The 18,599-nt window shown below is 38.4% G+C and overlaps 1 protein-coding gene across 1 annotated transcript in view; it reads right to left on the bottom strand.

Moving 5' to 3' along the window:
- The window catches only part of PLD5 (phospholipase D family member 5), a 140,450-nt gene extending 132,088 nt beyond the window's left edge, over positions 1 to 8,362 (bottom strand). Inside the window, exon 1 of the mRNA XM_051614307.1 lies at positions 8,292 to 8,362. Coding sequence (XP_051470267.1) covers positions 8,292 to 8,294 — 3 coding nt within the window. The 5' untranslated portion in view covers positions 8,295 to 8,362. The remainder of the gene's footprint in view (positions 1 to 8,291) is intronic.
- Positions 8,363 to 18,599: the final 10,237 nt, after the last annotated feature.

The raw sequence follows: 18,599 nt of genomic DNA, 5'->3' as shown, positions 1-18,599 counted from the left end.
GCAAACAGAAGTTATCAAACACACTGCCTATAGCTTTGTTGGGAGACAGTTAAAACAAAATCCACTGAAGAATTTTTCATTCCACAGAAAACAAAGGAGTAGTGAGGAGGAGGAAGGGAGAGCTGGAATATTTTTTTTTTTGCTCTGTTTAGGATGTGATTAATCCCAGGAAAGTCACAACATACCATACTCAGTAGTAAGCGCTTGCAAGATTTAGCCCTAAGCAACTGACTCTGTTTTAATTTCTGATGTCTGAGTCACTTCTGAATTATTTCTAAGTTGGATAGTATTTTGCAGCAGGTGAATTGATATTGTTACCTTTCTTGACATTTTTAAAGAAACATGTATTAGTTCTGTAGTAAATTCAAGTGTAATATGCCCAATAAAACATTTTCATCTAAAATTCCTTTCTGAAGACACAAAGATGATTAGAAAAAATACTATATTACAACTAGGAAACAAATGTTTTGGAAAATGTTTACACCACTGGTAAATTAATAACAAGTACCATAATTCCAGAGAAGTAGTGTTTTCTGTATAATGATCTATTTCTATAAAGCACATTCTCAAGCAGCATCTTGCAGATATCTTCTACATACATCCATTTAATTACATTGTTCCTGAAAAATCCTCTTGATCTCCACCACTGACTAGAAGCGTATATTATATGTGCTTCCCCAGCACCACTGACAAAGATCAGAGTGAATATTTCACTGGTTTTAAAACATTAAAATGATCCACAGCAAACGCACTACTTCCATCAGCTTGCACTACAGAATCCATAATGCTGCTACAGCTGGATTAATAATGTCATTCTACATCAATGTGTTTTCTTTTACTCTTTATTCTCCCTTCAGATTCTTCTACAAATATTTTTACCTTTCACTTTACTAAAAAAGGACTCCAACCAACAGTGAAGTCTGCTTCATTAGTCAATTTGTGAAAGAAGCATAGCATTTTAGGCATTTGTGATACACTAACAAACCAAAAATTATTACAGACACTGATGCAGCAAGAACTCACAAATTCTGAAGTCTTATAAAACAAACTTCTGTAATACAGTTAAGAAGCTGCATGTTCTCTTATGATGCATTGCATCAGAAATAATTTCTTCAGTTAGATTGTTTGCATTTGCCATAACTTCAAGGTGCTCTGAAACTGACACAGCAGAAAGATCCGTGTTTATCCTACTACACACATAAATTTGTTTACTTTTTCCAAGCACTTAACTGTACACGTATGTGTCCTATTAGATTGCAGTACCCCATCCTATATAAAGTATAATCCCTAAATACACATTTGGTGAAAGTTATGAATGTTAATCCTGTGGAGATGTTTTCTTTCTTTAAAGGAAAGAACATACAATGGGTTTGTGGAATGACACACACTATAAACTCTGCTATTGCCAGTGCCAGAGAAATGAACTGTTGTCACCCTAAAGGACAAATTCTCAATCCATCCAAAACTACATCCATAATAATAGTTTCCTAGTATTTTTTTTTTCTTCCAACAAACTTTTAACCCAAAATTATGACTGTCTCCTTTCTCCAAAGCTAGCAATAAAACAATTACCTGCCAACTCCAAAACTGTCAAATTCACAGTCACCAAGACAAAAGATTCTTTCCAGCTCTTCTGCAGCTTCCTAGGATCCCAAACTGAACAGTTAGCGTTGGATGATGAACACATCGATGACCTTGAAACTCAAAGTATATGTGAGGTGCTGCCAGAGATGAGGAAACTTCCCATCACTTGCTGGCTATAGGACCGCTCCAGCACTAAGCCACAGAGAAAGTACAGTTCACCACCAGCCCAAGAGCTCAAAGACGAAGCAGCTAACTACAAGCATTATGATGACCTCTGAAGCAAACAAATGCTAGCAGAGACCTTAATATATTCTACCTATAGCATTCCTAGAGTGTTGCATTCATCCCTCACACAGAGCTCATTTTCTCATGCTTTGCATGTGCAAGGAAACCAATTTTGTCTCCACCTGTGCTGTAGTGGAAGAATTATTAGATGCAAGTGCCGCTTTTGTGATCGACTCCCTGTAATAGTGGAATGAAGAGTAGGAGAAAAACAGATTTCTTTTTAACAGGCCTATCACTTTTGACAATCCTTCAAAAACAAAAGTAAGAAAATTAACCACAGTGCATACAAGTCTGGTAGATGCAAGAAAGAATCTAAGTTTAATTGACTTACAGTACCTTCTCAACATGGAGTTTTTCAGCACTCTAAAATTAGTCCCTTCTATTTCTCCAATGAAACAAAAGAAGAGATGACAAACATTTATTTTTTTCTAACATAAATTTTGCAGGCCATTTTCAGCCAATGGAACAGCCTTCATTTTCACATGAATGAGGCAGAAGTCTGCAGAGTAGACACTCTTAGGTTACACTCAAGACCCTATGGCTCAGTGTGTTTGTACCAAATCAAGCACATATTCTTCCAAAAATTTTCTCTGCAAAATTAATGCTAATAAAATCTGTACCACATGACACATATTTTTTATTTTCTGAACAGGAAGGATGACAACAAAGTCTATTAGAAGTATTGGCAGGGAAAAAGCTCAATCAGAGGTGTAGTCCTACAGCATCATCCTTCTTGCCATTTTTCCCAAATGAATATCCAGTCTCAGTCATCACCTGGCCAAACAAATACACATTTACTGCCAAAGAGAGTTCTCCCTGTTCCTGGACATGTATGTCCAGTCACAGGAAGGAGCATGCCAGCAGCCTCTAGCACAGTAGCCTGACACACATGCACCCTCTCCTATCCTAGGACAGAGAGAATTATCACATATAAGTCATGTGATGAAAGCCACAACCCATCACTTAAGGGGAGAAAAGGCTGCAACACATGGTCTTAGAACATCTTTGAGCTCTCCAAAAGGTTAGTGCTATTGAGTGAAAGCCATGACTACACAGAAAGCCGTCCCACTATGGCAACGGATGCAGAAGTGCTGTGGGTTTCAACACAGAATTTGTCTGTTCTCTTCAACTGAATAAGGATCTACACCAGAGGTTGACAGCCTTCCGCTGTGAGTTTCATTCCAAAATCTTCATGGATGAAAAAAACTTTAGTCATATACCCAAGGTACATCTTGGTGAGCAGAGGGGAAATGGAGCCTCTGGCATAGTTCCAGGGTAGAGCAGACAGCACTCACCTCCGAGTTATCCACTTCATCTTCATTACCAGATGATAGAATAGAGATGACTATGCAACTGTACCCCCAGGTGACACAGCGACATTGGAAAACATATTTAAATAAAATGTTCTTAATAACAGATTTACAGTGGACTGAAAACTCAAGTGCAAGATCTAGATAATTTCTTTACGTATGGTAACTTCCCATTGCCACTCTGTGTAGTGAAGCAAGCTTGGAAATCCAACCAAACTGTGTATCATGCCTCCCACCACCATATATTGCTCAGCCTCAGTTCTAATGGGAGCACTCTCCTTAAACAAGCACTAGAAACATATCCTTCAGGGTACTATGCCATAACCAGCTCTTCTTACATCTGCACACTATCAAGTAGCTATAATATTGTCAGTACCCTTTTGTCTTCTCCAGACAGTCTCCACAGTAAGTCTCCACCTTAATTGTTTTCAGTATTCTCAATATGGTCATGAAGTATATTAACAATTATGCATAGGAAAACATCACATTGCTATGAGAGTCATAAGATATATGGACAGTAGAATTTTGTCGCAAGTCTTCAAAACACTGCAAATGCTGCAATATGAACATTAGCCAGATGAAGAAAAATATGTATTATCTAGCCATCTTCACTTTCATCACTTTAGCTCTGTTTCTCAGGAAGCTGTTCCCATCAATTATTTCACCTAAAGACCAGACTGATCTTCCCCTCTGCCTTCACTTTCCCCAACCCCCATTTTTGATAGCAACACAGGACAAAAACCAGAAGGACAGACTAATGCTAAAAGCATCCCTTTTCAATAGTTTACTTGTATATCACATGGATGAAGGACTAAAACCTGGTCTTGAATACAGGTGCAACAGACATACTAATACCAAAGCAAATAATTTATAACTTCCTAATATAACTAACTTTAAGCTATACTGGCAGTGTAACGACACAGTTTAAAAGATGGATTTCAGTGACAAAAACGTAATCTACAGAGTATATTGATAGTGAATAAAAAGGAAAATGGCTTAAAAAAGAAATCCACCACCATCAAAAACTATTCCAGTTTGGGAGTCTTTGCACAAACATTGCTTGCTGCCATATTTTGTTCACTGAAAGTATTCAGTAAACATGGATGCTGATATTTCAAAGCACAAGCTTATTTAATTATGAATAAACTCTAGGTTGGCCAATGTGATGCCCATCCACAAGAAGGGCCAAAAGGAGGATCCAGGGAACTACAAGCCTATCAGCCTGACCTTGGTGCCTGGCAAGATTATGGAACAGATCATCCTGAGTGCCATCAAGCAGCACGTAGAAGACAATCAGGGGATCAGGTCCAGCCAACATGGGTTTAGGAATGGAAGGTCCTGCCTGACCAATCTCATCTCCTTCTATGACTGGGTGACCCACCTAGTGAATGAGAGGAAGACTGTAGATATGGTCTACCTCAACTTCAGCAAGGCCTTTGACACAGTCTCCCACAGCATCCTCCTGGAGAAGCTGACAATCCACAGCTTGGACAGGTGCACCCTTCGCTGGGTTAAAAACTGGTTGGATGACTGGGCCCAGAGAGTCATGGTGAATGGAGCTGCACCCAGCTGGCATCTGGTGACCAGCGGTGTCCCCCAGGGATCAGTACATCTTTACTGATGACCTGGATGTGGGGGTTTAGTCCACCCTTAATAAGTTTGCAGATGACACCAAGTTGGGGGGGAGTGTCAATCTGCCAGAGGGTAGGAAGAAGCTGCAGGAGGACCTGGACAGGCTGGATCACTGGGCTGAGGCCAATGGCATGAAATTCAACAAGACCAAGTGCTGGGTCCTGCACTTTGGCCACAATAACCCCAGGCTAGACCCACAATAACCTACAGATTAGCGGAAGAGTGGCTGGAGAGCTGCCCAGCAGAGAGGGACCTGGGAGTACTGGTTGGCAACCAGTTGAACATGAGCCAGCAGTGTGCCCAGGTGGCCAATGGCATTCTGGCTTGTATCAGGAATAGTGTGGCTGGCGGGAGCAAGGATTTAATTCTCCCCCTGTACACAGCACTGGTGAGGCCTCACCTTGAGTACTGTGTGCAGTATTTCAGCATTACATTTCAATTAAAGGCCAAAGTCTTTAGATCTTTGTCTTTAGATATTTATGGAGAATGCAAGTGTGTAATTCACTCTAGAACTGTGCATGGACTTACTGGTATTGTAAGCAGCCCGTCACACATCACCTGAACCACACTGTGCTAAAAGTTAGTTGAGGCATATAAGTGAATGCTAAACACACCCACACACACACACCCCAGTGATTTCACCAAAGCTGCACTGCATCAGATTTCTTCTGACTAAATCCTTCAGTACTTTAACAGAAGTTGTATTACAAGAGCCAGCATGACTAGTTCTCAATGAACTCTATTTTTTTTGCCAGAAAACTGGCAGGAGAACAAAGGAAAAAGCAAAAAAACCCCAAACCTTAGAATATTATTAAATTAAATTATTAATATTATTAAAACCTTGGAATATTATTAAGTCTTGAATCAACTTAATAGCAAATGAAAAGCTATTTTTCTTTTCCCTAAAAATACTTCATATTACACAAACTACACAGCTTACATATTTGTAGTATACCTCTTTAAAAATAGGATTACATTTTCAGGGAGATTATCAGACTTCTATTTAGTCACTGGCATTAAAAAAATTATTTCATCTAATTTAATTTAGATGAATCATGCATCCAATTGTTGAGTAGGCTTTTTGAAATTTTGCACCATAAAGACACTTGAAACAAGCTTCACCATACCCAGCATCTCACACTAATCCTAGAAGACACTTGATTAGAATTGAGCACTGCAACAGTCATGTTTACAGCTTCCCAATTTTTCAAGTGAGACTGGTACATTATTTGTAATTTTACTTTTGTTCCTTAAACTTATTAGAAAAAAAACAACACACAGAATATTTACACCTGGGTACCGAAAGGATTTGACAGCTTGCATTTCTGACCTCTTTAAGATCATTTAATATTTACATTCTGAAATAAACCCTACCATTTTAAAATTGTAAAGTAACAGACCGTCCCCTTTGGACTAGCTGTGCCATTTATTACGTAGCTGATTACTATTAAAGGTTCATCTTTGGAGGGGTGGGAGGTGATGACTTTTTCTTTCTATTCAAAAACATATGCAGGACCCTGGCCCAGGCAATCCAAAATGAAAGAAAAGGAGCCCTAGTGAACTGCCTGAACTAGTTACCTAACTAATCCATGTCAAGCAGGATACAATATAAGTTTACTTTAGCTTAAAATTGATCAAAAGCAAGGATGTGGCAATGCATGAACATTGTTTGATAACAACAGGTTAGGGAAAGCGTTTCCTTCTGGAAACAATGTTCATATATTATTCAACTTATCTAGGAACTAAGGAATCACACACCAGAAATTTATGTATAACCTTGTTCATCATTAAGTTTTTTGTTTACAATAGAGAAAAGCAGTGAGATCTTCTGTCTCCAGTGTTTTTCTGTACCAAAATTTAGATACAGGACCATACGGAATATGAGCACATTATTTCCTGACAAGAAACAACAATATATTGAAGTCTCTTCAGTACCACAGTAGCATTTTATAGATGCTCAACACTGGGCATTTTTGTCAATAAAATAATAATAGTAGTAGTTGTAATAATAATAATACAACCACCACTTAGATTCACACTAAACATCTTTCCAAGAAGAGCTTGGTTGCCATTCAGTTATTGATTTTGTAACCTATCCTGCATGTTGAGAAAGAAAACATGAATCTTTAATACATCAAAGCATGTTTTCAGTCATAGCTTAGATTATATATGCCAAGGTAACATGATCTACTGTCTACTGTACTTCACTATTTTATTTCTTGCTACTCAGTGATACCACTTTGGAAAGGAAAAGATCAGAAAACATTCCGTTACAGTTTTAGTTCTTGCATTCTAATTTTCATACTGCTGAGCAATAACAAATAAACAAGAAAGATAAAAAATACCAAATCAGACAGTTTCACATCTGCTGTACACTTTTCAAACTCCCATAGTTGGTCTTTTTAAAATCTCCTCTACCATTTGAATGACAAAGAGACTAATTTCCCACGCATCCGCTGGGCTGTCAAGTAAGCATATTTCAGTACTCTTCAGACTTATTTAGTAATATATTTTCCTTTCACCCTGATGCACAGTAATATCATAATCAATTTATTCCTTTACTTAGTATGCACTTAAAATGAATGGCTGAGTTCCCATACAGGAGATTGGGCTTGATGCATATTTCAATTTAAAAACCTAACAATTTTAACAATGAGACTTGGGAGTAAACAATCCCAAGATTTGCTTCCTCCCCCTTCAATTCTTTAATACCTTGAAAACTGCTACTAAAAATATTTTTATTGAAACTTCAGGCATTGTTTAACCTACTGCTTGCATTGGTATAAATTTACAATAATTTCAGATGTTATGTGTTTTATATCCTATTTCTGCTGTTTTAATATTTAAATCAGAATATTTACATTTCTACAAAAACTCAGTACCTTAAAAAGTTTTCCTTGGTTATTCTTCCCACCAAACAATTACACTAGAGAAACACAATGTGACTTACAGGTCTTCATGGATTGAAAATCCATTAAAATAACTTCATTGCTCCCTAAAAGTCAAAGGTATGTACCTTGCATCTCTGCTTTTTTTCAAAAAAAAAAAACCACAACCCAAAACCCAGCAAAAGAAAACCTATAAACATAAAGCCTGCATAAGCAATCAGCATGGATTTATTTATATTTCTATGTATAAAGTCTGTGTACATGGTTATTAATGCAATATTATTTTTAAACCCTATGCAACTGTCCTTCTACAATAAAACAAGTAGACAGGCTTACATTTTACATCAAATTCTAGTCAGTAGTGCTTCCCAATTTTAAAAGATTTTATATAAGCTGCACATGTTCAGTGCCAAAGATATTTGTCACCAACTTGCTTTGCTGATCTCTTCCAACAAAACACTTATAATGCTACTGTATCTTACATGCTGTTTTCATGGTTTAAATACTGAACCCTACTATTATCATCACCACCTTTTAAGCATTCTTTTCAAAGCAATAATTGAGATCTGGCGAAAAGTAAAGAGCTTCTTACCATTCTGATCCAGTATCTTCCCTGTCTCCGGAGTCCAGCAGCAAGGAGCTGTTGCTGTTGCACTGCTTACTAGAGACACCGGAGGCTTTGGAAGCAGAGAATGTTTTATGTGGTTAAAATGTATCACCACTGATTATATTTCAGTCCCTCAATTCCTAGCCTTGATGCTCTGGAAATCAGCCAATCCAAGCGATAAAAGAAGTTGCAGAAATTTCACAGCGACTGCTTCATGGAAATGTTTTGCGTCTTGGTACTTGTTTTTTTATGTGCACTAAATGTTAAAATAAATCCTGGCTCTCTCTTCCCTCCTCCTCTTTTTTTTTTTTTATTTCTCCTTCAAAATGATATTCATATATTGTTCACGAGGGACTTTAGCACTTGCTACAGCTAGGCACAGTGCAGAAAGGCATCATGCCAGATTACGCATATATCTCTGCCAAGATACCTGAATGTTGACTTGCAACACACCCTGTTATTCCAAACATGGATCTTCCAAAGCCAAAGCTCCTAATTTTGCCAAAATAAACAGTGGTTTTGTGAGGCAGCCAAATGCCCCTTCAGATCAGCTAAGAGCATCTTTTGTTTGCAATGTGGTTGTATTTTGTTGGCTTTTTATTAAAAAAACAAAACTTTTTTTTTTCCCTAATGAAGGCAAGGTGGTGACTTCCAAAGGGATGAAATGATCAATTGGCACTTCTACTGCACCCTTCAATTACTTAATTAATATTATAACTGACTTCATGTTCTCAGTGACAACTCAGAATGCTGCTGTGCTGGATACTATTAAAAAAAAACAAAACAAAAAAAACAAAACCACAACAAAAACCAGAACAAAGACAGTCCAGACACCATGGACTCTGTCATCAAAGAACACAGTAAGAGATTACAAAGGAGGCAGAAAGAACCAAATCAGACCATACTGGTTGGTTTGGTAGATATTTAGAGTGATATCCCAGCAACCTGACCATTTCCAAGCTTTTTGGGCATCACAATAAAGGAGTTCAAAGAAAGGGTCATCAAGAGACTGTAGAAACTACCTTGGAGAAATTCTTAAAGAGAAAGCATATTATTGTCCTAAGAGTGCACAAGACTGACCCTGAAATATTAATGAATGGATGAAAGAGGATGGAGTGATGCTCCTGCAATGACTGAGAGTTTACAAAGGCCTAGAAAAGTTAAGACCATGCTCTGTGCAAGGAAGGAAATGAAATACAGAAGATAGGTTCATAGCTTTTTTCCTCTTCACAACAGGTTACAACAATGGTTTTCCTTGAATCTCTTTGAATGAGAGTGCAGGACTGACCTGAAGAAAGCAAGGGGAAGGATACTGGACTAATTGACATGCTTGTTTAAAAGGTGAAGAGCTGACTGGAAGTTTTGATTGTTGAAACAGCAATGAACTTTGAGAAACTCTAGAGAAATAAGATGTTGTTATCAGTAACAGAGAATATGTTGTTTCTGAACTTAGAGAAAGAACAAAGCAATAAACAATACACATTTATGGACATCATGGCAAGACTAGCTTTTTTTTCCAGAGTGACAAGGCAGCAGCAGTAGAGGCATCTACAGGAGGTTTGTTCTAGCCACAGTGAGCTGTTGAGATCTAGCTGAATAGCCACAAGAAGCTCTCTAGTTCTGGCTGAAGAAGAAAGGTCTGGAATAAAAAAAAAATCATTTGCAAGCCACCATGACAAAAATGAATTTCATTTGTATTTACATATGAGATTAGCTAATGTAAATAAAAGAAAGGAACCATGGCTCAACCCCTAAGAAACATATCAAGACAGAGTTGAATGAGACATTAAAAGAGTAATTAAGAAGGTAGGAGGGAAGAATTAGGCAAAACAGGAAGAAAATGGACAACAGTATACAGAGTAGCTAACAGAATAAAGAAATTTGGTATAGAGCACTGGTTTCACTGTTGGACCAGAAAGCTGTCTACAGAGACTTTGTCTTGAGCAGTTTCAGCAGCATGGGGTGGAGCAGGAGACGCACTGGGAAGTGCCCAGTGGCACACCACAACTTTGGCAGTGACAGCAAGTAACTCCTATAGCCATGTAAGTCAGACTTCTTATGGGATTCCCATCAGAGAGGCTCCAGTTGTAATATCATAAAGATTCAACAGACAATTCTCATATTTAAAAAAAATCAACTCTCAAGTTCAAATGTAAATATAACCTCCTAATTTCAATTAAAGACATTTCTTTACAGAACAAGCATTATCAATACAACTATACAGGCAGAAAAAAAAGAATAATTCAAGTTAACTGACTTTAGCATTTGCACTCTTGCTTCTAAAGAAGGCCACCTTTTTCATTTACTTTAACTTCTTTCCAACACACGGAGAAAAAGGAGAGTCCTCCAAGGGAAATAGTTTGGTACTGGTATAGCTTAAATAGTTTAAATGTGACCTTCAATTTTTACATCTACGTAAGCCTTCAAATATGAAATTCTACTTAAAGATTTTTTTAATTTTTTTTTTTTCTTCTCCTTCAGTTCTTTCAGGATCCACAAGCAAAGGGAGCTTAAATTTTCAGGACAGGTCTTGAATGTGTTCTCTTTATAAGAAGAAACTGTCTTCCTCCAAAGTTTGAGTTAAAATCTTTAATTTAATCCTTGCTGACTGCTTGACTGCTTACAGCTCTCTTGCAGGGACAGATATATATTGCCAGAATTTACCCCTCTCAGCAGTTTAACTGTAACTGGGAGCCCCATGCTTCAGAGGCTATTTAAAAAATTAAAAGAAAGCCCTCAAATGAGAATGATACAACTGTAAATGTCAGTATTAGTTTTTCACTGCTCATCAGTTTCATTTGCAACATGGGAATGCAACAGAATTTGCAAATAACACCACCAACAAAATTAAAGATGTTACCATCTTGTTTTTCTCCTATACTTCCACAAAGAAAGCAGCATTTCACCTTGTAAGAAGCTTTACCAAAATCTCATATATAAGCTACATCCTGAAGTGCCCTCACTCATACAATGAATGCATTAACATCAGTGAGACCAGTGGTAAAGTCTTATTCTCTAAGAGGACTAATACAAAAGCACAGCCTCACAAACTTCAAATTACGTTTGAAGTAAAAATAAAGGATTAAGGAGTTTTATTGGCCTTGCAGGAAAGAAAACTTTTATAAAAAATTCTACTTGTAGAGATTAGGACCTCACACTGGAAGAAATTTCAAATCAATGTAAATACACTCAGTATTTGTTAAAAAACTGGTACAGCAGCTAGAGAACAGCAGGGGTTACTTACCAATTAAGACTCTAGTCAGCAGTACCCAAAGGATGAAAACCTGCCCTACATGTTTAGATTTCTCATAAAGACTGCATGCTCTGCCCAGCCCTAAACTGATGTGCCAGCTCACAGATCATAAGTGGAGCATGACCCTGTCTGCAGCAGGTGCCTGGTATTTAAATGGGCAGCATCAACATACAGAGGATGATGGGTTTTCACTTCCAATAAGATCAAACATCGCTTACGAGTTTCAAAGAAATTTTTTTGCCATTATTTTGTGAAGAGCTGAAAGTGTGAGTTAAAGGTAAGAACTGCTGCAAAAGGAATACCATCACACTAACAACACAAAAAAAAAAAAAAGAGAGTGAGAAAAAAAAAGAAAGAGAAAGCTAAAGGTTTCTTATCTATGAGATGCAGCTGAAAAAATATATGAGTGCTGCCTCCCAGAGTCCTGCTGCCTGGAAACAATTACTTGTATTTTGTTGTGGTACACTGATTCAGTGTCTAAGGAAAAAATTTCCAAGGGCTGTGAAACAATAACTAGATTCTCTGTTTCTGCCAACCATTGCACTGAGGGGGTTGCACTGGATATCCCCAGCTTTAGCAAGGCACAGACCTATGCCTCTGTGTTGCCCCGACAGCACAGCCAGGTAACAGCTTCAAAATGAAGCTGAATCCATCCCTCTCTCATATGCATACGAATGCCTGCCTGCACAAGCTCATAAAGGCAAACACCATTAACAGACCCTCTCTCTTTACAGGCTCCAAGATTGCGGCACAGAACCCATGTCTCCCACCACTCCTCCACCAGGAGCAGCCAGGTGGGCTATAAGAGTCTCTTCAGCACCCTGGGGAGATGGCTGAGGCAGGAGCAGCACAGGAGTGTGGTGCAGAGCTGCACCAAGAGGGTGGGCAACTTCAAACTCCTGTCACCAGTATTGGCAGAGATGATGACACTGTTTCTATGCACTGTTTCTATGCATGCTGCAGTCAAATGACTCAGGCCAGCACAGCATTCCTTGATCTAATAATTGAAATTAGCACACAACCATAATTACATTATAAAGCAAGAAACTTAAAGCAGTTTAGGGTGTAGTCTATTGTATTTTGAGCACTAATCACAGATGACTGTTTTGCAAGTTTACAGAATACCCATGTCAAACACCCCTCCATCAAAGTAACTGAAGAAATGTTTTGTTGTTTTTTTTTGGTTTGGTTGTGGTTTTTTAATCAAATATGAAGAGTACAATCCTAAATTTTTTTTAGCCAAAAGAAAGAAAGAAAAAAAAGATTCCCTCTTCTCATGTATGTTAGTGAAAACGCAGCACAGCCTTTAAATACTGCAGTTGCTATCAGTGTAACACCTCACCAGCAAACAGTTTTAGTCACTGAGAAACATTGTTAACAGTATTTCTCCCAATAACTTCTATTCCTAAAGAAATACTTGCACACATTCAAAATGGGAAGAAAACATGTAAGAATCTTCATGAATCAGCACATCTCTTTCTTGCACTGCTCTCACCACGACGCCTGCCAGGCGATCGTTCTTCCTCTCCCTCTCACCACGAGAGGGAGGTGCAGCATTGCTCGGGTCCAATTCTCCAGCAACAGAATAAATATATAGTGCAGAAGTGTATCATTAACCTATAACAACCACTTGAATTAACTTAATTAAGCTAAGCAAGAATGATCACAATATATGCTATTGACTACTTACAAAAGATTTTTATACAAAAAGCTTATGTATACACTGAAAAATAGCCAATTTTAAAAACACCTAATCATTATACATACATTAGTATCTGGCCTCCAACATAACAGCATTATCTGTGTTGATGTAATTCAGTTTTGTTTCCATGTGAAATTACGCTTAATATAATTTTCCTAGATTATAAAAGACATTTAATTCTGCTGAACTAGTCTGCCTAATGCCAGTCTCAAGCTTGGCTAGAAGATGAAAGAAATGGCAGAAAGATCAAAGCTTCTGCCACTAAGTTGAGAACAGTTTTGAAACAGAAGTGGAGAAACAGAGCAGCACCCAAGCAGATCTGCAGAGCTTTGTGTGACCTCAGAGCTACAACAGATAAGGGTGACCTACATCTCTTAGACTTCCTTAATGACAATGCCCCTCCAAAGTTGTCCTCAGAAAGCTGGTGCCCAATACAGAGATACGTGTGAGAGAGGTATGGCTCTGGAAGACTCCAAACAAAACACAGAGGCACAGCAGAGTACTATTGCAAGGTCATATGGACAAGAAAATGCTCAGAAAGGCATCAGATGGCCAAGGCTCACACTCCTCAGTGGCAGAGTACCTGACAGACATGGTGGCAGAATCCTAAGCAACAACGCCAAGAGAGTGCCTCTATTCCAGTCAACTATCTCAATGACAAATACAACCTACTTTAAAAATCCACAAATGAGCCTAGCCAACTGGTTCTCAGGTAAGGGATTGATCTTAAGAAAGAACTGAGTAGTAGCTGAACAGCAGCAGCACTTGTTCAGGCACCAGACTCTTCAATGTCAAATAAAGTATGCAGTGCTGATGAAACCCACCTCCAAGTGAAAAGAGCCATGAGCAATACATTAAGCAGGCAAATGACTGCTACAGATTTGTGAAAACTTAAGTGTAGGTGTACATAGTATGCTTCTCCAGCACAAGCTGAGCAAGAAATAGACCTGCATGGTGCTGAAGGACACATGCAAAATCAGGATTCTATTTACCAAGAAATAGGAACACCAGCAACAATGAAAACCTTAATGCTAACACATACTTTTGTCTCCAAATCCATGAGCTACCATTGTCCCCACTACATACTCTACGAGAATGATGAACTATGAAGATACAACGTGGAGACAGCGATGAGCTTAGAAGAATATGGAAATAAAATGCTGTGGGATTTGGTCCAGGAAGTAATCCTAAAGGGCAGTCATCTGAGGTGCACTAGAGAGTTATCAAAGAAGCCCTAGATACCACATCCAGTCTCCATCCATCCAAAGTGAAAACAAAAGGGCAAACAGATGCTATCAAAAAGCCATATATTATCATACAGGTGTACTATAGACATTGAAAAAAATCAAGAACGTAGGTAAAGCTAGTGGCCAGACAGTTGAACAGAAACCATCTCTGGAAACAACAGAACATCTGAAAAACTGATTATAGCAGCAGATGATAACTTGGCTCACTTGCAGCTAAGCATTCAAGAAACAAGAGTATGGAAGAGTTGGTTTTAGCATCAAGTCTTCGAAAAGCTTCTCAAAAACACTGTACAAGCTTCTGAACTAAATTATTTAACCAATGTCTTGGTTTGAGCCAGGATGAAGCCTATTTTCCCTTTGCTGGTTTTATTTTTCCTTCAGTAAGCTTTCTACTGATAACCCTGGAATGTTTTTTTAATTGCTGGGACTCCAAGGTTGCATCTTTGCTCTTCTGGCTCAGACACTATGGGGAGATCTAAGACCCCCCCTTAGGAGGCTGAATTAGACAGGCAGCAAAACTGGCCAGAGATATTCCATTCCATATATCTACGTAAGCTCAGAGAAAGGTCAGAGATCACAGAAGATAACTTCCTTCCTACTTCTCCTTCCCTTCTCTTCCATCCATGGCCAGCGTCCGGGGAGGACTCCGTCCATCCAGCACCATTGACCCTTAGGCTCGAGCTCTCCTGACCCTCATCACTCTCGGACTTTTCAGGACTGTTCACAGCTAAGGAGAGTGCTGGGGGAGCTGCTGGGGGTGGGGAAGGCAATAGGGGTTTGCACATTCCTGAACATATTTGTATATAATTGTATATATTTTATCATTAGTGTTTAATTAAAGCTGTGTACTTTAGTTTTCAATCCAGCCAAGTCTCTCCCTTTTTCTCTCTCTCCTTTCCTACCTCTGTGGGAGGGGGAGGGGATCGAGAGCATTGTTGTCGAACCCAAGTCAAACTGTGACAACTAAAATCCTATTCATGTTGGAAAAAGGAGAAAAAATATTTAAGGGGACAGGCTGTTTCCTTAAAAGACAGAGAGATAGTTAAGCTGAGGCTTTGCCCTAAATTAATTGTGGGCAAACATAGTGAGATCAATAGAAAGTCTTTCACTCATTTTAGCAAGCTTTAAAAAAAGGATCAATTTAATAAAGGATCACAAGATAAACTAGGTTCTTGTTCTGAGTGGTATGAGGCTCTTACCTATGAAAAAGTGAAGTCAATAAACTCTGCAAATTGACAGTTTCAAAATAAAAAAAAGTTGCTGAGAAAGAATAGGTTATCTTACTCTCAAGACTGATGGACAAAACTGCCAGTCCAATGGCCAAAAGCTTCAAAGCAAATATACATGTAAATCAGACTGACATTCTGCTTTTATAGAGCTAATTTTGACTCCCTCAGTGGGACATGGGAAAGAACAGGAAGAACAAACAAAGAAACTTGTGGATCAAATAAAGACAGCTCAATGGGTCAAGTTAAACTCCTTGGGTCATCCCCAAAACAGTGCGTGACTCAAAGGAAACCACTCACTACCCCCCACAAGCAGAGAGATGCCCAGACAGTCTTTGAGCCATCGCCACCATGGAAGTCATTCACATAGACCCACACTCACCCCCTTCCTCCCCTACCTCCACTTTTTATTGCCAAGTATAACATCATGAGGTATGAAACACCTCTCTAACCAATGTGAGTAAGCCACCCAAGATGCACCCCCTCCCAACCTCTTTCCCACCCCCACCTACTCCCTGTGAGTGGCAAGCAAGAACCAGGGAAGGCCTTTGTGCTGTGAAACCACTGTTCAGGAATAGCCAAATCATTAGTACATTAACAACATTTTACAGCCATGCAGTCAAAACACATTAATATGCAGTGCCATGAAGAAAATTAACTACATCCCAGCTGGACACAATACAACTAGTTTGCAACAAAGTCAATTATCATTTCAGGAAACAGGAAAAAGGCAGCAACCTGGATAACATGGACAGCTTCACGTACTCGTGAGGTCTTAATATGAGAGAAAGTGTCACTGTCTGCCCGAAGCTGTCATATATAGAGTTGATGTTAATTTGAAAGAGGCTATGGAGATGTAAATTATTAAAATAAGATATAACTTAGCACATTGGTATTCTCAGCTTTGCTCTTTGTAGCCAACACATTGCTTTTGAAATGAAATATTTCTAATGATTGCGTGGAGTCAGATGTTAAGATTACATCAATAGCTGTAATTAGGAAACAGGAGTGAGAAAGAATCTATCAACAAAGTAGCAAAAGACCCAAAGCAAAACCAAAGCAGCCTGCATTCTATGAACACATCTTCCACATGAAAGATTATCATCTGCTTGTAAGGCTGTGTTTTTCAGGCCAGCAGGAAGTGACTGTACCATGGAACAGTGGTTTTGCAGCAAATTTAAAAACACTGTATGCTGAAGTACAAGACAGAACAAGAATATACTGTGTGCCTGGTGCATACAGTCATCATACTGCACTGGCAGAGAAAGACAGGAATTATATGTATTTATAGTAATTTAGATTAATACCCACATTTTTGCAGTGTAGCTGAAAGCTAGAGTTCAAAAAGTTAATGTTGGTTAATGAATAACTTAATGAACTTATTACCGGTCAAGCTGAACTGAAGGCACAGCTTAAGTTCATTAATGATTTAATCACCTAATGATTTTAAGGCATCAGGTTAGTTCCAAGAGGTAATTAAGGCCTGAGTATCCTTCCTGGGCAAATTCTTTGCTGCCGTAGCACACATACAGCCTCAGTAGTTTCAGTTGTCTATCACTTGTTGCTGTGTTCTACTTGTTGACACACTGAAAAATAACAGCCTTGAAGAGACTGGAGAGTGGCTTCAACTTGACCTGTCAGGAAAACAAATAAGTTTTGTAAAACTAAGGACTGAGGAATATACATATATATATATATATATTTTTTCACTTATTGCAGAATGAAGTCTTAAAACATCTCCCTTTCTTCCTTTGGGTAGTGGCTCTTTGGATGACAAAACCAATACCACTCATATTAAAGAATCATAGAATCATAGAATCCTAGGGGTTGGAAGGGACCTCAAAAGATCATCTAGTCCAACCCCCCTGCCAGAGCAGAAGTCCTGGTGCTATGTGCTTACCTGTAAAACACTAAGAACATTGTTTAGCCAGTGATGCACAAAACTCTGCAGACAATGACCAACTCATCTCTCTGGAAACTTTACAACTAAATCACAGCACTACTCTTCCCCACTATTGACTCATAAATCTCGTGGATTCCTGAAGAGGTAGTTTAATTCTACTGTTAAGAATTACTGGATTTCAAAATGCAGGGAAAGGGAAACATCATCTGAGCACAAAGAATGACTTGAAAAGTATTACAAACCAAATATATATAAGCTGTATTGAATGCTTATCTTTGCCAGATCAAAAGTTTTGAGTGGACAATACGAAAATAAGTAATTTTCTCCTGTACATAAAATAGAGGTCACAAAATACCCCTAAAACAGAAAATTAATTGGAACAAAAACCAGAAAAACCATTGGAAGATTCTGCCCCAACAGGGTGAAAAAACTTTTACTAGCAAACATAGGAGTGTACTGAGCAGCAAGAATAGCATCACACAGTCCTGTTCATGTTGCATTTGTTGTATACCTGTGATCTTCTCTCCAGACTCATCTAGGTAAGTTTCAGTAGGAACAGATCCCAGTAACTCACACAAGGAGTTCAACACTCTCTAAGTCAGACATCTAAATTGTGATAACATAGTTGGAGATACCTCCACACTGCAGCTGCTTGCTGCAGACTCATTGCTTTATAGCACGGAGAAGCTTGTCCCAAAAGCCATTACTGTGTCTTCAGACATGCATCTCTTCTTAACTGAAGAGTCCAAAAGATCCAATGCTCAGATTTAATTGTTAAAACAATTAAAATCCTTTGTACATTATAAAATCCACTTTCTACTCTGATAATTTTTTTGGGGGGAGAATGGGAAGTTAAACTATTTCCATTATTTACAAGGATTACACATAACACTTCTGTAGCCAAGAGAATAAAGCATCCTAAATATATAAATTTCCTTAAAACAATAACAGTCTTTGAATCT

The sequence above is a fragment of the Apus apus genome, chromosome 3, assembly GCF_020740795.1.
Source record: "Apus apus isolate bApuApu2 chromosome 3, bApuApu2.pri.cur, whole genome shotgun sequence".
NCBI lineage: Eukaryota > Metazoa > Chordata > Aves > Apodiformes > Apodidae > Apus > Apus apus.
The sequence above is the reverse complement of the archived record's forward strand: the minus strand, read 5'-3'. Positions and strand labels throughout refer to the sequence as shown.